This window comes from Myripristis murdjan, chromosome 11 (genome assembly GCF_902150065.1).
Source record: "Myripristis murdjan chromosome 11, fMyrMur1.1, whole genome shotgun sequence".
Lineage (NCBI taxonomy): Eukaryota > Metazoa > Chordata > Actinopteri > Holocentriformes > Holocentridae > Myripristis > Myripristis murdjan.
The window spans coordinates 10,247,245-10,271,532 of NC_043990.1; the positions used below are offsets into that span (position 1 = coordinate 10,247,245).

General features: G+C 42.1%; 2 protein-coding genes, 1 long non-coding RNA gene and 1 other non-coding gene across 4 annotated transcripts in view; all 4 read left to right on the plus strand.

Moving 5' to 3' along the window:
* Positions 1–8,746: 8,746 nt before the first annotated feature.
* On the plus strand, positions 8,747–11,361 carry LOC115367240 (uncharacterized). The gene is made up of 5 exons (XR_003928895.1): positions 8,747–8,826; positions 9,067–9,099; positions 9,829–9,922; positions 10,579–10,641; positions 10,856–11,361. It is a non-coding gene; the product is annotated as an uncharacterized LOC115367240 (long non-coding RNA).
* On the plus strand, positions 10,356–10,489 carry LOC115368452 (small nucleolar RNA SNORA9). Its single transcript, XR_003929031.1, has one exon. It is a non-coding gene; the product is annotated as a small nucleolar RNA SNORA9 (small nucleolar RNA).
* Positions 11,362–13,072: 1,711 nt separating the features above from the next.
* On the plus strand, positions 13,073–17,531 carry rbm43 (RNA binding motif protein 43). Its single transcript, XM_030062898.1, has 3 exons — positions 13,073–13,287; positions 15,486–15,577; positions 15,712–17,531. The coding sequence occupies exons 1-3, from the start codon at positions 13,104–13,106 to the stop codon at positions 16,978–16,980; spliced, it is 1,545 nt and encodes a 514-aa protein (XP_029918758.1). The 5' UTR covers positions 13,073–13,103; the 3' UTR covers positions 16,981–17,531.
* A 2,533-nt stretch (positions 17,532–20,064) lies between these two features.
* The window catches only part of myo1g (myosin IG), a 52,780-nt gene continuing 48,556 nt past the window's right edge, over positions 20,065–24,288 (plus strand). Inside the window, exon 1 of the mRNA XM_030062893.1 lies at positions 20,065–20,243. Within this exon, the coding sequence (XP_029918753.1) occupies positions 20,149–20,243 (95 nt within the window). The 5' untranslated portion in view covers positions 20,065–20,148. The remainder of the gene's footprint in view (positions 20,244–24,288) is intronic.

A 24,288-nucleotide genomic window follows, 5' to 3' on the forward strand; every position in this document is an offset into this window, starting at 1 on the left:
CCGCCGCAGGTAACAGGTAGTTTCATGTTAAACAGCCTGTAATCCCAACTATTAATCCCTCTGACTCCTGTAACTTCATAATCTGATCTCACTTCCAAGCACCACTGACCCTGCTGTGAGTGTAACTAAGAATAATCCATATTATTTTTCACTCATGATATCGAACCAGAGAAACACAGGACAATACACACACACACACACACACACACACACACACACACACACACACACATGCATGCTCACACAAGTTGCAAAACTGATCAGTACTAATATGATTTGGTGTCATTTCCCCCCCTGGTTTGCCTGGGTTTTAGAAAGATGTGCAAAATTAAAGTAATTAGAATAATTTGTAAATGAATGTGATTACAAGTGCAGAGCGTAATGAATGCCTTTAATTAATTACTTTTTTTTTGAGTAAGTTACCTAACACAGGTCAAGGAGAGCATGCGCTGAGAATAAATGGGCCGCCAGCCTAACGAGTTAAAGGGATTAGCTCACTGACAAAAAGAGAGGCATCAGGCCCAGTTCTCAGTCTGTTTTGAGGTTCCTTCACCGTAAAAATCAGAGGTAACACGATGACTCAAGTTGATCGGCTGACACGTGTTGATCACAACATCTAAAGGAATGCAGTTAGGCAAGTTGTGAGATTGGAAAACCCTCAAGGTCGCAGCTTGGGCAACTGCATGTAACTGCTTTGGCCACACAAGGGAGACACAAAGTAGTGGTATTCGTTGTAACGGGAAACTTTATTATACCTCATGGGAAAATTGGTTTTCCAGTGTCAGTATATAGTACCTACAACAGAATTATGAAGTAAGCAGAGTACAGAAAGTGCCTGTGTGTTATTCCAGCTGGACTAAGTGAGTTAGAGTTTGTTAAGTAATATTATGGCACCGGGCACCATAGAGTTATTATTGTGTTTATTTTTAACCAGTGAGACATGTAACCTTTTCCGGGGAAGGTTGAAGAGCAAACTTTGTGTAGAGACAAGTTGTCAAAAATGATCAGCTGGATGTGATGAATGTGATTTGTCTTAATGTAAGGGAGACGTGCTTTCACATGAACATGGCTCCCTATCCTCAGATGCGTGATGCACCATAGACAAAACTGTCCAAAAACTGAGGAAGATAATCTGATAAAGGTAGTGGTGCAGTCAGACATGAAAAGTAGAGCGGAGGGCTGATGAAACCATCGACCCAAAAGCCTCTCTCTTCCAGCAATTGCATGTAAAAGGATTAAAAAAAAATCCCTGCCACCATTAGCCACTCTTAATTGATTTCCTGGTTGAGCCCCCGTGCAGATCAAAAAATGTTCCACACTCACTAATACGTGAGTTTTCCGGCACTGGCGGTCCATTAAGCCCGGGACAGCTTGACTCCTCACAGGAGATGGAGTGACATTGTGGCTTTGGTTTGAACAACACCTACAGGTAGGCCGAGAAACAGCTGTCCAATTAGCAGCCGCGGCAGCAGACCAGTATGTTCTGTGCCGGACCACCTCCCTCTAACCTGGCCTGCTGTCAAACTGCCTGCACTCAACCCCTGCCTCCGCCTGCCTCCTCACATCTACATCACAATTAGTGCCTGACTGATGAAGCGATAATCACCGCAGCAATCAAATCAGGCCTCAGATCCGGCACAGGCTCCTGTATTGTGCTCGGGCCCTCCCTCCACGTTGATGCCGCTCTCATGAGGAGCATGTGAGCCAGCGGAGAACGAGACCCAGACGGAAAGAGGCTCCGCTTGTTCCCGTTTCGAGTCCTCCAGCTGTTACCGGTGGATTCCTCTACTGTCTGGTGCTCCGTTATCCCATCTAACCGCAGCTAAAAACCACTGCACAGGCTTGGCTTACGGGGCCCGAGCGGGGTCAACAGCGCACTTTGGATGAAACAAGTTAATCTCTCGTCGGCTGCTGTGGAATCTGCAGAGGTGGAGAGAGTCCTGCAAACTGCTACTCAAGTAGAAGTACTGCTACTTTGTTGATATTTGACTGCAGTAGAAGAAGAAGTTGTGCAGTAAAAATCTACTGCAGTAAAAGTGTCTCATTTCAAATGTCCTGGCAGTAAAAGTGACTGAGCTCCTTTTTCTCAAACAGTAACTGTGTTCGCTGGGATCTTTTCCATGCAGTTAGAAAAGGAGGAGAGAACACGCTGCAAAGTCTTTTAAAGGGGCATTACGCTCAACAGATGAGGGTTGACTGAAGTGAAAATGTGGTTCTCACTGTCAGGCCAACTCACTGATATTTTTCCTCTTTTTTTCTACACTTATTCCACATTTTTGGCTAGTTGAGTCTAAGTGGTCCTCGCTGCCATTGACCATCTGCAGTTTTTGATCGTGCAACTTTTATTGTGAAATTTGGGGGGGAAAAAAAAAAAAAAAAAAAAAAAAAAGTAGAACCAACAAAGTGGAAGCAGATTCCTCCTCTCACCTCTGCTGACTGAGCTTTTATTGTGAAAGGTTCCACAATCTTCCATTGATCATTTGTTGTCTGTCATGGATCTAATTTAAAATGTAGGACACAAAATGATGAGCCATCATGCCAGCCAGTCACTTTCTTTGTCACAATGCATCATTCGTCCAAGTTTGGTCAAAACTGCACTTTTAGTTGCTGGCTGTGTTAACTACTGGGGTACAAAAGCCACAAAATTGGACTCTAAAGGTACACTATTGCCAAAGGGGCGGAGGAAGGTAGTCGTTGACTCAAGTAATTAACGTAATTCCAAAAGTAAAGTAAACTGTAAACTCTCCAGATTAGAAATATCATCTATAACATGACAACAGTAAATCCTGTTGGTTTTCCTTTGTAAACACATAAGAGTATAATATGAGATTGACTGTTAACCTAAGTTTTGGGTCCAGCCTTGCTTCAGGTTAGGGTTATGCTGCACATCATCCTCCCTCCCTCCCCTTTCTATCTCTACTGTCACGGTCCAATAAAGCAGAAATGCCAAGAAAATAATGCCGCTACCCAGTGGCTGCCACGTTTTGTATACTGGGGTTTATAGTGAGCTTTTGTTTAATAGTTTTCTGTTTCTTTGTAGGTTGTAATCTGAGTGCATCCTGAGATATATCATTTAGGTTGAAAATTTTAACCTTCAAATATAGAGCCACCATTGGGCCAATTAGCTAGATCTGTGTCGGTAGTATCAATAGTATGGTAGTTAGGGGCTAGGGATATGTTACTTCTTAGTCATATGGTTGCCATTAGCTCATTAGTGTAATTAATGTGAAAATGCATCACACAATATTGTATAATAGAAATTCTGGCCTTCAATAATAATAGCCCCACTGGCCTAATCAGAAGATATTTAAGTGTCAAAATGCATCGTCTCCCTAATTTAGTCAAAATGAGAGCAGTGATGTCTGAAATATCACCTGAGACACCATGTTGTTAGATGGACTGACACTGTGTAGAGTTACCAACAGTTCTCTCACACCCAGCGATAACAGTCAACATTTAATCTGCATGTATAAAAAAAGAAACTTTCACATTTTGATTACACCCAGTGAGACAGAGAGGCAGCTTAAAAAGTGAGGAACATTTTAGCAGCGCGGCCGCTCAGATCGTATCAGAGTGTTTTTCCATCAGCCGAGACGGATCAGATTAAGTGTGTCAACGGCATTTGGATAAAAACCGTGCTCTGAACGTGAGGATATTTCCAGATGCCCAGACGCATCAGTCACTGTTCTGTCAGCGTGGCTGTGATGACCCGATGTTCCAAAAAGCTCATAAATCTTGTTTGTTGCACTAATTCAAAAATGAAAAGGAGGATAAAATGCTTGTGATGAAAGGTCATACTTTATGACGGAAGTTGCAGACACTTGATGTGCTCCCGGCAATTTTATGACCTGCGATTCATTCACGTGCTATGTGGGAAAAACACCAGAATCACTTCTAGCAGCAACTGTGCAATAAAAAAAAAAAAAAAAAAAAAAAAAAGTCACGTCCCATGTATTGCTTTTTATGGGAAGCACTGTGTTGCGTCATAACACCGTGGGCAATATTTACATGTAGGATAATGTTACTGCTGTTGATCATAAAAATACTGTTATCACTAATACTGGTGCTGTCCTTTTGGAAACACCCTTACAGATAGCGCTGCATGCACAGAGAAATGTTCTTGTTTTATTAGCTTAGGAACAAAACATTTTGGTCCAGCTGCTCAGCACATGCTCAACAGCAGTGTCCTGGAAATACGAGGTTAAATTCCAGCCATGCATTTTGCACAACATCCCTCGATGTGACTAAGGCCGAACTGGAAAGCATCCTGCTGAGTAATGCCGCCGATGATGACAGAAAGGAAGAAAGTGTTCACATGTAAAGGACACATTGTACTCTGTGATCTGTAAGGCCTGTCCTCACTCTGCACTGAGCACTGATTGCAGCCATTCATTCATCATTGGATTCCAAGAATAATTCTAGTGGATTGACGGTGTGCAGGGAGCTTGGGCGGGCATACCTGCAGAGTCATTGTGCAGGCACGATAAGGCTATTAGAGAGGGATCTTGGCTCCTGAAATAACCTGGACTTAGCTGTCCATTGCGCCGCTGAGAGAGAGAAAGAGACAGGAGACGCTGCCTGGGGAGGGGAAGGGAGGCAGGTAGGGTGAGGAGGGATATATGATGACACATGGTGGGAGGCTCGGATAGAGAGCAATAAAAAGAGAACATCCCGCTTCGGTACTGCACCGTGCTAAGAGGCTGACTGACTCACTGCGCGGTGGGAAAATCATGTTCTGGAAAAGTTCTTAGGGGATGATACAGCTAACGCACTTCCCCCCGACTTACGTACATGCAAACAGTCATAAACAATGTTCCATAGGCTCTGAATCTGCATTTGCTATCAGTCAGTGTCTGTCCTGCAGCAGCTCAGGCACAAAACACAGGAGCCTTAAGCCTGGATGCTGATTTACTTTGAATAGAGTCGTCTGATGAGGTCCAGCTGAGGGTTTAACTAAAATCCTGGATTTATGTCATAACAAACGTCAGAAAAAGCTGGGATATTTGTGGAGAAAATGATGCAAAGGGATGGGAGGGTCATGGCCACACTTTGGCCCTTGCCCCAGAGTGTAAAATTTCATCTCAGCAGGCAGGGATCAAGCAAAATGGACGATGCTCTTGTTAAACTGCATCAAACCTCAGTTGTACTCAGACTGCAACCTTGTGCAGCCTCGCAGATCACCGCAAGGTTTCATAAGAGTCGCTGGGAGCTGCTGTATGTGTGAACCAGCTGGAGCCTCAGCTGCACCTCCACTCTGTTTGTGTATCTGTCATTGCTGTACAATCCAGATTAAACCGAACTGTGGGCCCACTGGCATGAACGTGCATGAGTACACCGAGTTAAATGCACATGCATGAACGGAAGAGAAATTCAGTTCACTCAAAACAAAATGTGACCAGAACTTGCATTTTTTTTTTTTGTTGTTTTTGTTTTTTTTGCTGAAGTTATGACATGAATGTGTGGTTTGTTGCAAAAGATAGAACAAGCTCATCTTGCCATTTCTTTAGGAAGAAAATCCACTCCCTCAATTGGCTGCAACCCAGATATTTTCATGAAAAACTCACAAGTATAAATACTCATTGGTTAAACTTAGGGTTTTCAAAGTTTTTTGTAATCCAGACCCCAAAGCCGACTTATGTTAACCTGTGGCTTTAACCCATTTGAACTGTTTTTGCCTTAGGCGCCCTGATTTGAAGGTTGAATGGGTCTTCTTGTCCACCTTTCTTTCTCCATTATAACTGGAGACATTCCTCCAGGCATTTTATTACCCTACAAGGGGAACTAACCCTACAGGAATGTATTACTGTACGAAACTCCTAAACCACTATGACAGGCAGTAATACTAAATAAGAAAATCCTTGTGTTTAACTGGATTTACCATTCGTTTAAAAGGGCCTTAAAAAGCATTACGCTGAACTCTCTGATACCTGCAGTTGTACTGACTGATGATTCAAAGTGGCAAGATTAAAATAAGATAATCTTTATTGTCTTCAGATGTGGAAATTTGCCTCCAGCTTCCCAAGTTGGTTGGAACACATCATGTGAAATCACAACACATACAATAATAAAAGCACAACATGCACAGTACAGAAAACAATCACGGACATGGTTCCAGTTTAGGAGTGTTTCCCAGTTTAGCCGAGTTACTGGATTTGGTATGAAAGACTTCTTGTATATGCTCTCAGTTGCTGCAGCAGCTCTAGAGCGTCTTCAGTTGTATGAATTCTTTAAAGAGGGGATGAACAGGATCAGACACAATAAAACATTTTCAACAAGCCCTCTGTAAACAGCCTCTAAAATGTCCTTGTTTATATCATATGGATCCAATTTCCTGATTAGATGCGAGCGCTGCATTGCTTATTAAGCCATAAAGTTAAAATAGTCACTCATAATTTTTGTACTATAACAATTCCTAGTCATTATGGTGAAATTAAATCATCCTTCATTTGCCTGAGGATGGCCTTGAAATCCCTTAAGGGCTCCCTGGGGGTCCCTGGGCCCCACTTTGAGAACCACTGGGTTAAACAGCCACACACCTCCTCTGACCACTCAGGGAGAGGGCAACCTCCTGCTCACCCTGCCCCACCCTGCAGCTCCTCGTCGGGCGCAGGCTGACCGGAGGGTGCAACACAAAGGCATCATTCACACACCCAACCTCTGCGGCCCACCGCTGCTTACATAACCTCCAACAACAAGACAAAAAAAACAAAAAAAAAAAACAATAAAAACAAAGGGAGAGGATGAATGTGGTCCAGAGCTGGAAGGGGACATATGATATAACCTGAGAGGGTTTCAAATAAAACACTTAGGGGTGGAGGTGTGTCTGTAAGTCTCAGCTGGTGTTCCAAAGAGCGTCAGTGCTGAACAAATCGCAGCGCGGTGACGACAGTCTGAGTGAACCTCACTGTACCGACACTCTTAGGTATCTTACGGCTCTTAATCTGTCGTCGGGTGGTTTGTGGACTCGGGCCACCTGTCTGATACAGGTTAAATTGATCCGTCTGTCCTCTCTGCCATCAGCTTGACTTGGACTCACTAGGCACCTGTTGTCCCAAACCCCAGTTAATACTTTATTTACTGTACTTTAACTGAGTGAAGACTTTCATTCCAGACTGAACATCTACTCTGAAATAAATGCTGACATCACAGTAAAGTAAGAGCTGTTTAAGACTTTTCTCCTAGGAGACGTAATGTATCATCAGATGATTTAATGCTTGACCAGCCTTCACCTGTTTATGTTTTTGGTATGAGACAGAGCTGGCTCATGCATCATAACAGACAGCGTCCAGATTAATCACAGGGCATGTTTTCAAAATTGGATTTCAGACAGAGATCAGGTTATGATATGTCTGCAGGACATCGTCTGGTACATGTGGACATAATGCCTCATGTGAGACAGTAAGGGATAATCTGTTTACAAGGTACAGCTGTGCCATATTTATAGTTGCTACACTCTGAGGTAGTGTGTGTCCTGCTGCAATCTCCCTGCAGGCAGGCTCCAATTTTGTGTGTACAAAACAGAGTTCCTTCAGTCACCAGGTTTTCCCGTCAGAATAAAGCGAGGACTTGAGCGGCTAAAACGATCAGTTTGTTTTCCAGCGAGTCCAGATGCAGATTTTGAGACTCGGGTGTCCGTTTGCATGCAGAGCGCGCCAGCTGCCGTGACAGTCGGCATCACAGCAGAGGAACAAAGCTGAAATTCATGGCGGGTGTCTGGTGATGGTGGTGGTCACAGCAGACAGACAGCCAGTGAAGGCTCCTCTATGGCCTGTATTGTTGTGGAGCGATGAAGTCTGAGTCATCGACCACGAGCTGGGCGGCCTCCTCAGCAGAGCCGCCCCTGTACCAGCCTCACCGAGCGATGGAGGCCTAAAAGCATTTTTCAAATAACTCGGTATCACAGCTGCGTGATAAAGGTGATGGAGCTTTTGCCATCTGGGCCCTCAAACCGTGGAACAACCTGCCTGATTCAGTCTCTTAAAAGACTTCTTGCAATTCATTTTTTAGATAGATAGATAGATAGATATACTTTATTGATCCCAACCAGGGAAATTCTGGTGTTCCAGCAGCAACAGTTGAACATACAATAAAGTTAAATAAAAAAAATAATAAAGGCTAAATATATACAATAAAGACTATAAAGACTAAAAACTAAAATGTACAATAAGGGCTAACCTAAGGAAAAGAGATGCTTTTTTAATGCTTTGGGCCACCCTTTCTTTCTTTCTTTCTTTCTTTCTTTGTCTCAGATTTTTTATTCTTTCATTTCTATGTCTTCTTGTAAAGCACTTAAACTATGCTTTTACATCTTGACCTAAATGCATAATAATAATAGATGATAATGGATAAGAAGAAGAAAAAGAAAATGAAAAACGACAATAACGATAATAACAATAATATTAATGATGATACAATCTGTGCAAACTCTACTGTTATATCTTTGCTTGATGATGATGTCATACCAATAATGATGGTAAGAAGAAAAATGATGATGATACCCACTGCTATTCAGAATAATAAAGGCTGAATTGCGTTTGATAACACTCCACACAGCAGACAGTAAATATCTGCAGAGAAATATTCCCAAATTAGAAATACATTTCTTTGATTATTGCATGTAATGATGCCTGTGGGCGATGGCACAGACTGAAGTGCTGGCAGACAGATGAGCCAACATCCAGGTGAGTTCAGTTGGTTCACGGCACACACAGCCCTCAGCCGGACTCTACCGCCCCCTAGCGACTCAACCTGCGCATAAATAAACCTGACGTCACATCCGCTGCAGCCCAGCTCTCTTGGATCTACTGCTTGCCGCGGAGCGCTCAGGTTTGTCACAAAGTATCTGTCGCCATCTATTAGAAATGAACAAACTTATTAAATATGTAACATTGAGAAATAGTGACGCAAGTACTGAACTGTGAGGAAGTAGCTGTATTGTTCTGAAAAAGTTGTTTCAAAGGGTTAAAGTAGCGATACGTCGACGCCTTTGCAACTCTCACGCTTGCATGCATTTGTGAGATTTTAAACTGCTGTTTCTTATTAAATATATTTTATGTTTTCCTACAGACTGATGGTGAACTACGGCAGCACAATGGAAAGGTAAGACTGAGGATTAGTCATTATGTTATTTGTAGTAGTAATGTGCCTTAGTCCAGTGAACATGTGGAGCTGTGGGGTGATAGAGCACGTTGGTCACTGCTGCATTAAATCATGACTGTGTCTGAGGTTGTAACACAGCTGCAGTGCTCTTGAGCCCAGTTTTTCCAAACTCATCTGAAATTATAATCCTGATCTTGATTGGAGTAAGTCAGAGAATTGGTGAGCTCAAAGCTGATGCATCAACTTGATTTTCAAGATCAAAATTGGATTTGGCGATTGGAAATTAGGTTTCCAGGTGGGTTTGGAGCTGGTTTAGAGAGATTACAGTAGACCTTGGTTTGTACATTCCCATAAATGAAAGTGGGAAGCGGAAAATGGGAAGAAGGTCAAGCTTCTTTCACATTTTTTGGTGTAGCATTTTGTCCAACAGATGCAAAGCTAGAGGACGATTAAAATGCTGCAAATTCAGCTTTTGAAATCTTGATCTGACCAACATCTGGGACAGAATTGTCCAATTTGACTTTGTTTTGGAAATCCGGGTCAAATTCAGCGATATCAGGGATTTGACTCTCTGATCCAGATTAAAAGATTTGGGAAAAACTCGTGATGTGACCTTTGGGGCTGAAAACCTGCAGACATAATTACTTTTTCCTCCGCAGTAAATCTGAGGCAATACTTGGCTTCATTTTGGCATTTCATCACTCAGCAAAGTTGCATATTCTTCTACAGGACCAAAAAGACGATGCCACGTGTTGCCCCGCTCAGAGCCCCTGACTGACATCTGATGCTGAGGTGGGAGATTGACCACCAGGTGTGAAGTCAGGTGAGTTTACACCAAACTGACTTTAAACGGAAGATTTTATGAGCTCACATCGCTGTATGTCCACTTTTAGCAGCTTTGTCTTGTCTAATTTTGTGCAATACTTGGTCATGCTCTACTTTTAACACAGGTTGTATGCGCGTGGTGCTGGATTGGGTGCAGATTACTTATGTACACCCAATTGTATATTAGCACCACCCACCCCAAATGAATATAAATGTGTTCATCTGTAATAAATTTACCTTTTTAGAGCACCTTTTTGGCAACACAGTACAAAATGCTTTACAGAAAAAATGGATAAACATAATTCCAAACATTTCGGCAATATAAAGATCACTGCTAATAATACAATTTAAAAAATATGTAAATAAACAATAAATTGAGATTCGTCAGTAGCTACTCTGGTTTTGGTTTAGTGAGGAAAAGAGTGAGATGTGTGCAGACCTCCAGCGAGGCTGAGCCTGCCGTGGCTCTGTCCTTTCCTGTAGTGCCTGCTAGAGAGATGTTGGGGCTGTTTGAGGCCCTGCTGTGGCTCTTCACTGCAGGGTTATAGGTAAACCTCACACAATGTCATTGTAGGTATCATGCCAAATGAAATTTTTTTGCTTTATGTTGTTGTCGCCATCAGATCGCTGACTGAATCCTGTTTTTGTTTCTAGGAGCAGAGAAAGTCCTGACTACCTCTTCTGTTTGACAGACGTTGGTCGTATCAAAGCCAGGAGGTAGGTTCAGGCCGAGATACTACAACATGGCTGCCTCATTACAGTCGCGTTCTTATTTAAGCCAACAGTCGTGGCCAGCTACCAGTTTGCAAATGGACAAGTTGTAAAAACTTGTCACACCAAGTGTTAAGAGAGTGACGGTACGCCTTCACAGCTGTCAGTGTGAGATGCTGAAGTGGTGTTAATTGACAGCCTTTTTGTTTGTTCTCTGTAGGCGCCATCTGCGAGGTGGAGGAGCGTGAGGAAGATGAAGCCCATATTTGGAAAACCAAACCCGCCGGAAAATTCCCAGTGTGATGCACGAGTTTGGCAAGACTGAAGCTTTTTGGGCACCAAATAAGACCTGAGGATGTCTCCTGCGTCAGCGTGGCTCGCTGAAAGCACCAGACAGTAGTGTCGTTGTAGTGACAACTGGTAGGCCTTATACTTTGGAGAGATGAGGTGTTTGTAAAAATGAAAATATGAGCAGTACAGAGTGGTAAAATAGACCAATCAGTTGCAGTTACAATTTTTTGGAGAGGTGCACATGAACAAGGTTTTTCCTGTGGTTAAGGTTAGGTGAAGTGTGTGGGAGGCATTTTGATGCAGAAGTGTAAATTGACCATCAGTGTTACAAGAGTAAGATTTAGGTTGGAGTGGATGATCATGGAATTGAATGCAACTCTTCTAGACTTCACAGATTGTTCTGTACCTGTATTTCATTAAATTGTGGTAATCCTGCCTTGCTGTCTTTTTCTTCATTCAGGGCCTATGAACCACTGGGTAACTGCCATTACATATATTTTTTAGATTAAACTCATCACTAAATCATGGTAAAACAGTAAGGAGAATCTTTGCTTACCTGTGAGTGACAAGTTTGAAAAATTGTAATTTAATTTCCCAACAAGTCTGCCATCATCTGACAAAAGACAAAAGCTGCCGTCACAGTGTCTGCCTGCTTTAAAGAAGCATCAAATGGTTGCTGTTTAATAAGGTGTTAGCTTCCGATTCTTTTGTTGAAAGCCCAAGAACAGACCGGAGTCAGTCTTCAATTTTCTGATGCAGTATTTATGTTCACATATAAAGCAAGGCAGCGCTGGTCTCGGTGTGACAAAGGCATGGTGCAATATTGGAGAAACTAGGATATATGTATTTTTAAAATACTGAGCAATGATCACTGGTTAACATTTCCCCCTTGAAACAAAACCCCTTCTGCCCGTTCATTTCCAGCTGATAGAATATTGCATTTGGTTTATTTTTATGGCACACTCTGCAAGCCACATGGCAGGTGTAATGTCGCCAGAGATCCTGTAGAGGGCGATAAAGCTCCATGCTACTGCAATGACTGAGCGTTTCAGAGGCTGTAAATCACAGTGATTAAACTGACAGTTACTTTTGAAGGTGTTCCACCTTTAATACACAATTAAAATGTAGAAACTGTTGAAAATCCCAGTGTGTCAATGTATCAGCCGCATCACGTGGTCTACAGTTGAATGCTATATGCCTCAGGTTTTCACTTGTACCAATGGCATTTAAACTTTATGAGGTAATATTTCTCTGAGGATTTGCTTTTGCATACGGTTTTATTTTCAGGTTTTCAAGCAGTTTACTTACAGAGGACAACATTTGAAACACTGATTTAAAAAGAGGAAAACCAGGAAATGACATCATACTGATGATGACAGACAGCAGCTTCTCAAAAGACAAAACGTTTTTAACAATAATAATACTAATTTCTGTTTGAATATGTTATGATATTTGTCACTATAAAGTTTGGAGTTACTGTCCGGTGCAAGACTGCTGCCTCCTCAGTTGGCTCGCTGCAGGTGGATGACTGTGAATGTAACGTCCCTCGCTTTGCTAAGGAAAAAACAAAACAAAACAAAAAAAAACTTACCGTCCCGGAGCGCACAGGGCATTCACTTTCGATTTTGTTCTTTACCTGTCAGACTTCATGGGAGTCAACCAAGAAATATATTCAGGCAAGTAGCATTTAAGTAAGATAGGGCTTGCCTTATCAAGCTCAGAGGTAGGTTGTTACTTTGCTTCTGCTTTAAAATAATTTCTGTCGCCTTTATGCCTGGAAATCTGGATAACTCCCATAAAGAAGCCTTTTTTAATTTCCCAAAACAGTATTTCTTATCTAGACCGCATTTTATTCCTTCTGCTGCTTTCTTTAGTGACGCCACGGCCAGCAGGCATAACTTTGAAATATTTACTACTTTAATATTGCCTAACTTGTTTAAAAGCGGAATTTACTTTCACTTTCGATTAATGTAACATGGGCCGATTTTGCTGCCTAAAATGTGAATAAATAGAGGCAAAGAAGTGCAACGGGGTTTGACAGTCAGTGTTAATGACAGTATTAGACTTCACAACAAATATAGCCCATAAACAGAGTATATGGAATATATGGGAATATGAGGGAATATAGGCTGCTCATTGGGTGTGTTTACGTTTGCCCTGTGTTGCAGACACTGACCATGGAGAAACAGGGAAGCAGAATCGAGGTTTTGGGAGTCCCGCATGCATTATCAGCTGACAGAATTAAAGATAAACTGCTTATTCATTTCCTGCGACCCCGCAATGGAGGAGGGGAGGTGCTCTGGGTGGTTTATCCGACCAGCAGTCCCGGACAGGCCTTCGTCATATTTGAGGAGCCGGAGGGTGAGTTATGGAGCAAATAGTCGATTTCAGGACGGTGATGCTGTGGTTAAAAAACAAACAAAAAAAAAAGTGGAATAAACAACAACCAAATATATAAATCATTTCAAGAAAACTTCAGGTTATGCATTCCTAAGAGGGGCATTAAGTCATCTGTTGTCTTTGTCGACATCTAGTGGCGAATAAGAGGACAACATCAGTTTTTCCTGCACAAATCTCTGTCTCCAAAGGGAAATTTGTCAGCACTTTTTTTGGTATAGTGAATTGTTGACTGATTTAGCTATTTGGTGCATTTCCACTGACACTGACCTTAGCCAACCCTAACTACCTTATCCTTTAGATGGAAGTCCAGGGTTCATACCCCACTTTTGATGATTTTCCCTCCTTCCATTGTGCTTTTAACTTTGTAAGATATCTGGCCTATCCAATCAGGGCACAGAACCAAGGCCCAACAAGGCAAATGGTTGTGACACAGTTTTTAAGATTTCCAGTTGTGTGCCGGTGCCTCAAGAGTCTGTATGACCACCATGAATCTAAACTCTTTCATAATCCGAGCATGACCTCGTATCTAACATTTGCTCCAGCCCTGAGATCAAACCTCTCACCCAGACATGAAATATTTGTAGACTACATTTAGACTCCTCACTAGGTCTCCTTGTGACACACTCGATAAAAGCTTGAATATCTGCATCTTTAGCTCCTCTCAACCAGAAAAACTGGTTCTAGTTGGACACTGAGGCAGCTCGTCCTAAAACAGAGTTCAAGCCCAAAGCGAATTTGAAAGTACAACATCTGAGGAACAAATCAGTCACTCTTTGGAACTGATTTGAACTTCATTTAGTATCAGTTTAATACTAGGATGCATTTTGTGAATTTACACGCATATTAAAGGAAATTAGCGGTGTGGTCTCAGGGTGATTATGTCTTTCAAAAAAATGAAAATGCTGCTGCTCTTGAGGAGGGAGAGTTACAAATTTGTTTACAAATGCATCCAAACCCCCCCCAAATTTTAGGCACTTAAGTGTGGAGTATCAGAGCAAGGAGCTTGTCTTTAATTAAAAATTATTATTATGACATGACTTCACCGGAAGTTAAAAAAAAAAAAAAAAAGAGGCAATTTTGACTTGTATGGGTTTTCATGAGGGTTTGAGGTGAGAACAGGTGCCTCTGCGGTGGCCTGGGTTATCCAGCCTAGACCCTTCGCTGCAGGTCATCTCCTCTCTCTGCCCTGTCTCTCCTGTCTCTCTCCACTGTGACTGTCTAACAAAGCAGAAATGCCAAAAAAAATCATCTTCACATCCCCATGAAATGACCTCACATGACCTCTACTTCCTGTAAAACTGAGGATCTTAAATAGTGACATTGTCCTGCACTCGTGGTTTTAAATTAAAATCGCAACCAATAAAATCTTCACAAATCTTCAAATCCTCTCTCATCCACCTGTCCCTCCAAATAAAACTGTGCTTCTCTCCCAAACTGATATCCTATTGGTTTGTACTTGTGAATGATCCCTCCCTGCATTGTCCAAACATCCTTTTTCAACAGGATCTCCATAAATTCAAGAACATAAGAGTCCATATCATCAGGCACCAAAAGAGCCTCCAAAACAACAAATCACATCATACATTTCATGAATCCATACAGTGAAAATTTTTAAAAACAGTTTTTAATCAACCTCCTGATTTAAACCAGCGCAGGTCATCAAAACCAATCGCCACCCCGAATAAATGGTTTCATCCTCTTTATGCCCTTAATCCTCAACAAGGAAATGTTGCTGTTTTGTGCCTCCATTAAATGTTTAAAGTGAGGTGGTACTCAACATTCTGGTTTTTCATTGCATATTTGTGTTCTGAAAATCTGTCCTTTATCTGTCTTTTAGTGCGCCCTGTGCAAATGCAATGGCATGCACATGTGAGGCGATACACAATAGAAGTTGTATTATAGTCTATAAAATGTCTTTGGTGATATTTCCTGTTTGTTTTAGAATAAATAAATGTCTTGGTTTGCGAAACATTGGCGTCGTGGTTGCAGGAGTGGGATTTAGAAGTACCAGAGGGTTTGTTTAATTAAATGGATGCATTATTTTTTATAAGGCGATAGCTGTGCACCAACTGCTCTTTTATGGTTGGAGCTGTCAGATCTGTTTTACCTTGACAGTTTTTGGTGTTATCTTCCTAAAATCAGTGTTTTTCTTCCCTCAGTTGCTGCTTGTGTCTTGCAGCAGAGTGCTCACATGTTGAAGGTGGATAAAGAGCAGTTCCCTCTGAGAGTTAATGCGGTGGACACTCCTGAGGTAACTGTACATGCACAATTATGCTTATCTAAAATGAAGACAGAACTGATTAATCACTAGCTTGCTCAAAAATGCCTGTGTGTTTTTGTGTGTTGTTCTGTCGGTTTATGTTTGCTTGTTTGGTCTCTTCCCAGATGGATTTGCCAGTGGAGGCCACTCTGGATTTGAGAAATTTCCCTGATAAGGCGGAGGTGCAGCAACTCCTTCACTCACATGGATTTGAGGTGACTAAGCTGAGCAGAGATCAGGTGCGTGTCAGTGGTTCGTTCAAGCAGCTCAGAGCCGTGAAGGTCCGTTTGGAGGAGCCTCTTCACTCACAAACCCGAGCTCAGGTCACCCAGAACTCCACCTCACCCGCTCCCAGAGGCCGCCAGCTTTCCTCCGGAGCTATACCCAAAAACTACACCAGTGACAGGCCCTGGGAAAACGGCAACAGTAGCCCCCAGGCATCTCGAAACAAACCTTTGCACGAGTTTCCATCTCCCTTTACTAGCTCCTCGTCTATGGCGTTCACCAATTCACACGGCCACCCCGACTCTGCTGAGTACGGAGCTTCTCAGTCACAGAGACAAGACCATCACCCGTCCACAGCTGTGTCCTTTCCCATTGGTACAGATGTTATGGATTATGCTCAGCGCGTAAGGAACAAAGACATTTCTGAAATCTTACAGAGGAATAACACTAAACTAGAGGTGTCCCAGGTGGGTAACGATTTGAGCAACGTCTCTTTATCTGGGAAAAATGCAAAAATCGCCATGAAGGAACTGCAGAAGTTTTTAAGCAAACTAGAGAAAAGCCTTCGCACACAGAAAATCAACCTGGAGGACCTCGATCATGACACTAAGGTGGATGTTGCTAAGCGGATTCAGAAGTACAAATCTATTTATAACTCTGTGTTCATCAGTCAGCTTGACGATACAGTTCGTCTCATCGGGCCGTCTGCCGACAGCTATGAGTTAAAGCAGAGGCTTCTGGGAAAATCAGTGGATCAGCCGCTGGCTATGCTCAGAGGGAGGACATTGGACAGAGGCTCCAAGTTGAGGAGTAGCTCTCTGCCCAGACTCAGCGATAAGCGGAAAGCAGAACGAGCTCACGGTGCCGTCCATGAACCACTTCCTGCTGGCGCCCACGGTTACTCTCCGTCAAGGTATGAGGATCATAAAGAGGAAGGTGCTGAGGCTGAGCCCACAGCTGGGGCTGGTCAAACCAGACTTTTCAGGAGAAGAAGCCAGTCGACGAACCTCGGAAGAGAAAAGGAAAAGGAAGAAAAGGAAGCCCCTCACAGGCACGAGAAGGAAAACAAACAACTTCCTCCAGGATCATCCAAGATGATGCAGTCACTCAAACAAAACCAAATCTTCAATCAAATTAGGCAAGGGTTTAAGAGACATAAAAAGAAATAATGCATAAAGAGGCCAGTGAGAATAGTGTGTGAAGGTCAGCAAAACCAGAGCTTGACTTGTTGGGTTGCGTTTAAAATTTTTTCTAATACTTATGGATGATCTGATGCCTCAATAAGTAATTTGTTTGAATAGATAACGACATGACGTTAAATTTGTCTAAAACTCAGCACTTTTAAGTAGACGCTGACTGATTAAGTGTAAAATTTTGATTGGTAAGTCAGATCCATGAATGTGATTCTGTAATTCTGTTTTACTCACTGCCGTCTGATTTTTTTTTTTGTTAACACTCAACACAAGAAATGAAGGACATGACTAATCCAACTGAAGATTATATCACATCCCTGTTGATTCGCGCCCACTCTTCCCATATATTCCTTCAAGCCTGCACACCTCTTTAATAACTCACTCTAACACTGCCTATAATTTACTTGCAATATTGATGAAAAGGGAATTTAAGCGTATTCTATGTTTTAACTCACTGTGAATCACTGTGTAAGAGCAACAGTTAAATGCCTAAAAAAAATCATACTTAATCACACAAACGACATGCTCGATCCATTTAAGCCATTAAACAAATGTAATGTTGGCCTAATAAAACATCTGAAGTCAACTGAGGGTTTTTGGGGTTTTCATTAAATGGTAAATTGATACCTGTTTCCTTTTTCATCTCCATATTTGTCTCATGTTCTGCAGTCTTCTCAGTGGGTATCTGGCAGTACTTGTGGGAATGTACAGGGAAAATCAGGAAATTTATAAATTCTTGGGACAAGAATTTATATAAAAAATACATATTGTAATAGTAACTAGTTATTCACCAAACGAGACCAAATTTGTTTTCCATTGTGTTCATGTTATGTTCACTTCCTCCTCAGAATAAAACTGAATATTAAACACTAATCAGCCCTCCGGATGAGAGGTGTGTTTAAAATTTGGGTACAGATGTGAAGGAAATTCAACATTTTAGTCGCAGAAAGTCATGAAAACGTGATGGACTTGTGGCAGCCCTGGTTTTTATTCTAGGCCCATTCAGTTGTCATTGTCACAGAAACACCTGAACGCAGCACGTCGATGCAGGCAGAGACAGATGGGAGAGGAAGTTCGAGTTGCCCGTCTCCTCCCTCCCTGCACAGGAAGTGAGGCAGTCGCTGTCAGTCGACTGAAGTCATGCTGAGAGAGGAAGTACTGACGTGTGATTAGGATCTGCTAAGAAATGGGCAGTTTACAGTGCGGTTAACAATAAAAGTTAAGACAATATCGTATGGTGGAGGGTGCTACGCAGTGGGTATACTGTAATACTGGATGCAGGTTTCATCACACAGAGAAGACTCTTATGTGAAATGGTTAACCATGGAAAAACAAAACAACAAAAAAAAAAACAGGCCACTGAGAACCTACTTACAGTAACTCTAGTGAGGGTGTGTCTGACCCAGAAGCACGGCATTGCATTTTTGATCAATAAAAATTTGCAATCTTTTCAATGTGGCCTGATGGTGAGGTCAATTTACTCATACCAAACTTTACTTGTACCAAATCTAATTTATAAGAAAACCATGCAAATAGGCTCTTAGTAATAACTATACTGATGACTTAAAAGTTTTGTTTGAGTAAGAATATCACTAGTGAAGAAAAAATCCTGCACACTGGCTTGACTTGCGATAGGACTTTATTGCAGGCTGTTTTGAGCTCATTCTAATAATGATAATTAAAAAAGAAACTAGAACAACGGCACATCTTTGTTGCCTCGGCAAACAACTTTGCTTTTGCCACTGCTGGTTTGTTTTTGTTTGTTTTCTGTGTCTGTCAGTGGGAAATCAGAAACATAAAATATTCATTAATACACAGTTTTGGAGGCATAACTATGAATCAAATCGCCTGTTTTCAGGATGAAGAAATAAATGGGACCTAAAATCTAAGTGGCATGGACTCTCTCGGTGCCCTCTAGTTTTTGAATGGAAACTTTTTTCAGGGTTTTCATACAAAGCAGAAGCTCCTCTTTATCACGGTATCTTTATATAAAACAGAAACAACACAGGCCATCATTGTGCTAGTCATGGAAAAACACATCTGAGTCATGTTCCGAGCCGTGTTGCTCGGCCTGTGCTGGGAAAGATAAGCCCAGCGCTGCTGAAACATGTTGGCCGACTGCCTGCAGCCCATGATGATGGGGATGAAGAGGTCAGGCTCGCTGTCTCGGTGCATTTCCCTAATTTATTCAGACCTGGGAATGATGAAACTGAACCGAAACGGTGCGTAGAATCACTCTCGCAGGGAGAGTGTTGTCGTCTGGAATTAAACTCCAACCACAGAGGTTTATCTGTGGGACTGGATTCGCTTTACAGTATTCCCGCTGTCATCCCTGTACAAACACATGCGCCATCTGAGCTTAATCATACACACCTTCACACCAGCACGTCTTATCTTTGCATTACAAAGTTGATTTTCTGGACCTTCTCATTCTGACTTGGAGTTTCCCAACTCCAGCTGGGCTCTGCTGGGAGTCTAAACCTCCAAAGTTTAGGACAAACGTTATGGAAGACGGATGCCCAATGCCAAGTTAAGAAAGGAAATGCCATGATCCTTCCCAGGAGATAAGGGTTATTTTCTACCCCAAATTTGCAAGGTCTGGTCTGGTCTGGCGGCGTGTCAGCACTGCCTTAATGTGGAGTTTTTTTTTAAAGGAGAGGGAAAAAAAACTAGAAAATTCACATGAAGGAAAGGCGGAGGCTGATGGGGGGGAAAGCAAGAGAGGCTAACGGCTGTGCCTCGAAACATTGAGGTCTGAGAGCGCTGTGGCAGGAAGAGAGAGAAGGAGGAGGATGCAGAAGTGTGTGTGCGCATTTAATGATAGCTCTTGCTATTTATATAGGCGTGCGCGATGGTGTGCGCACACACACAGGCTGACTGACAGCATGACGTGCTGCAGCATGTAGACCACAGCTCTCAGTGACTTGACTCAAGCACACCCTAGAATCCACAAAAGAACACAGTTACGCCACACCCACTGCACACACACACACACATGCACACACACACACGCACACTGCCTGCACTACCGGGCCCCAGACGTTTACCATACTTCTCTTTCTTCTCCCTTGAGTTGCTTTCGTTCCCTCTTGCGTCTTGTCGTGTGTGTTTTGTCAGTGTGTGAGCTCCCATCTGTGTGCAGCGATGGCCGAGCTGGAGGGCCTCGAGTTCGGGAAGTCAGACTTTGTCCTCCTGGATGAGGTGACCATGGAGCAGTTTATGGAAAATCTCAAGTTGAGGTAAGGCCTGAGACGCCGGTAGAGAGGAGGAGAACAGATGGGTGTGAGAGATGCAGGGGGGGAAACGCTACACACACACACACAAGGGAAAGAGTCTTGTAGGTCTTCATATCACTTCTTAGAACCACAAAATGACTGAAAATAAGGTGTGTGGAGTTTAATGTTGTAGTTTACGGTTTCTGTTGCCGGTGTGAAGCTCACACAGACCACAGCCGGGTTTTAACAATTTGACGTTACATCGCTCCTGACCACTTCTTCAAAGTGAAGCAACGGGAGAAATTAGCGTGAAGTAAGCCGAAAAAAAATGAGTCATTTCTGCGTCAACTTTCCCGCTCGCCCTCAGGGTTCGGATATGAACTTGAAGTTGATAGGATCATCAGTGCAGCTGTCACAGTATATACATATAACAAATCAAGGATAAAGCAGCACTTCGGTTCAATGAAACTGAATAACCTGATGGATCATTTGACCTTTTTGATGGCTTTTCTGGTGTTTTTTTTTTTTTTTTTCGTGTCGGGACATCTTGCAGGGGGTTTTGAATGAGTCAAGTGACCTTCTTTCTATTCTCTTTTGGTCGTAGTGTCAGTGTATCTGTTCAACGCAGGGATTTTACACTTCTCAGTCTCTCTGACTCCAGATGGCTTTTCATCCCCAGACGTTCTCACTTCCTTCCATGTTTGAAAACAGCTGTCGTGTCCTCACTTTGGACGGACACATTACACAACGCGAACACTTTTTCCCCCCCAGCGGTCACCTGACAGATCGGTGGACTCAGACAAAAACTGAAAATTCAAAGTAACGTGAAGCGTATTCTGGATTTAGGGAACTTCAAAACAACTCCTACCTCTCCAGCTGACACGTGAACAGCAGATGGCTCCAAATTAACATGTGTGCATCACTTATTATTACACAATTGCTTTGTTTTCTTTGCCAAAGTATGCGGTAGGTACCCCAAGGATTTCACACACACGACTTGATCAGACTTGCCCGGTGACACATTTGGACACACAGGTGCAACAGTGTAAGCGGTGCAACCAAAAAAACATTGTGCTGCCGACCTATGAGTTCAGGCAAACTATGGGATTTCCCTTTTTCTTTTTTTTTTTTTTTTTTGCACCTGTACTCTTTCCCCTTTTTGTTCATATTGGTCGGTGGCCACTGCTGCCATCAGGGAGGGGGAGTTTTTGCTGTGGTTCAGTCTGTCAGCAGGATGTCTCGAAAACATATGAAGGGATCTCTTTAAATTTTGTGAACAGATCAGTTTGAGACCAAGGAATAATTCGTTCAATTTGGGTGATGATCTGAATCTGGGATTTCTGTCATCAGGCCATTTTCATTCATTTATTTTTCTTTTGCTATAACTTCGCCACAAATAGAGGCTTGACGTCACATCTTAAGTCTCCTTGATGTCGACTTAAAATTTAAAGAGGGGGAGGAGGGATTTGTTTGGGTGTAACAGCAAATTAGAAAATAGTTCGGTGTGGGCGGTGGGTTTTTGCTCTCCAAGTGTGTGCCAGCGCAGGGGTTTTCCAACTTTTTCATGTTTCAGACCCCCTAATTAACTGTAATCGAGTTGCAGACCCCAAATGAAGTGGTTTTTGCCCTGATATGAAAAGATATCTTGGTTTGTGCGAGTGTTAAAAGCTCTAGATGCCATACCTGATCACTGACAATTAAAACAAAATGTTAAAATAAACATCGGGACACTTTCTAGTGAACGATGTTAAAGCGGAATATAACTGTTATTCGTTTTTCTGAGGGCCCCTGGAAGCCCCTCGAGTCCCCCAGCCTCCCTTTGAAAACCCCCTTTCCTGTGTAAATTAGTTTTAGCGTCACCTGGGCCTCAGCTGAGCGGCACAGAGACGTAGCAGAGTTCATTACATCACCAGGAAAGAGACGCAGGAGCTGTCGGGTTCAACTCCATGTTTTATTTGGTACCAAAACAAACCGCACTCAAGGGTAAACTGCAGCGGTGTGGGAACAGGAGGAACGTTCAGCTGCTCAGATGTGAGTTGCTGTGTGTGTGAATGTGTGTGTGTGTCGGTCCCAGGCTCCCTCAGCGTTTACCTTGATGCGCGCACACACACACACACACACACACAGGGAGAGATGAAGCAGGCACAGGTGCACCATGTTGACCCGACCGAAACTCAATCATGGCCTTGTTTATTTATTTTATTTATTTATTTATCCTTTATTTTACCAGGAAGGTCCCATTGAGACACAATGTCTCTTCTTCCAGGGAGTCCTGGTCAAAATGGCAGCATAAAAAAAGTTTAAAACACAGAAGGACACCAATTACACATAGACACACAGAGGGGGACCATTACACAAAGACAAAGCCTATATCAGACAATGACATTGTTCTGTAAGGACAGTATTTAACAGACTTTTAAAAATATGAATTGTAGGTAGGGAATCTAAGTTAAAAAGGCTTTGCGGCTCATTCCATGCATGGAAGGCAGATTTCCCCAACTCTGTCCGTGGAGAAGGAGTTTGAAGAAGAAGCTTATTTGAAGAACGTGTATTATATGTTCATGGGCGCAATATTTATAAAAGATAGATAGATATTTATAAAATTTATAGTAGATATTTTTAAAAATAAGATTTTCCTAGAAAAACTGATGCATAAAAATGGTAAATGGGTGCATAAAAATCCACCAGAATGCAGGAAATTATATGTAAGATACTCAAAATTTCCAGGGGGAGGACCCCTTGACCCCCCACTAAATGTGTCCCCCCCAATGTCTAAGGGAAATTTGCGCCCTTGTATATGTTTGATGGCGGATGGATAACAGGCTGCATATGTAACGGGGTAATTTGAACATTAAGGCTTTAGCTATAAAAATTAAAAGATGTATTCTCCTTCTCAGATACAGTGAGAAGGATTTATCACACTTTTTTTTTTATCACCCGGGGGGTCGGTCCCGCCTCACGTCCTGAACCCCCTCACTTCAGTGTTTCAGCTGCTGATTGGCCGAGTGCTAATTAACCGAGTGTGTCGGCGTCAGGGCCCCGGCTCGCCGGCCCTCCCACTTCATCCAGTGAACACGAGGTTACACAAGAGCGAGATGGCAGCTCCCCTCCCCACCGCAAAGTCTTACACTTCCTGCTTTTGACGCACACACTTGTGTCACTTCCTGTCAGATTAAAGTTCTTGATGAGAAACGAAGGTGTTTTCGTGGGAGGTGGTGTGATCATTTATCACACTTTTTTTTTTTTTATCTCACACCGATGGGTGGTAGTTCTTTTATTATTTATTTATTATGCATGTATTTATTTAGATTTCTCATTTTAGCATGTGTGTTTCTGCGCCGCCTTCACTGAGTGAATGAACAGATGAAACAGCGAAATAAATTCATAAATTCATACACACACATCACACACACACACACACTGAGGTTTTTCAGACATTTTCAGGTTGACTTTCATGAAGCCCTGAACCATTTAAAGTGGAACCATCACATGAAGAGATATTTGACCTGTGTTGAGTAGTAAATTGTTTAGGTGCCATGCAGGAATACAGATTATTATAACCAAAATTAAAACTAAAAGTGGGTGTGAAAAAAACATATTAGCTGACTGAAATAAAAATAAAAACGAAAAGTAGACTTTAGAAAAAAATGAAAACTAACCAAAACAATATTTTATACTTATAAAACAAGCTAAAAAAAAATTAAAAAAAAAAAAAAAAAATGTCTTTTGTATTTATCTTTGTTTATTTGGTTAAATTTGTCAGCACACAGTGTTGTGTTTCTACTGTATTTCCTATTCTGAATTTCTTAAATCTTGTCGCTGACAAATACCACCCTTATAATAATAATAATGAAAAACCTAAAACTAATACTGAAACCAAGAAGAACTAAACTTAAAGTACACATTTTTAATGAATAACAACTAAACTGAAACAGGCAAACCCACTCTGGAAACTAGACTGAAACTACGCTGAACTGGAAACAAAAATTTAAATCAAAATAAAAAATAAAAAAATGAATGAAAAACGCAAAACTATAATACCTCTGACATGAACGCTGACAAACAGATT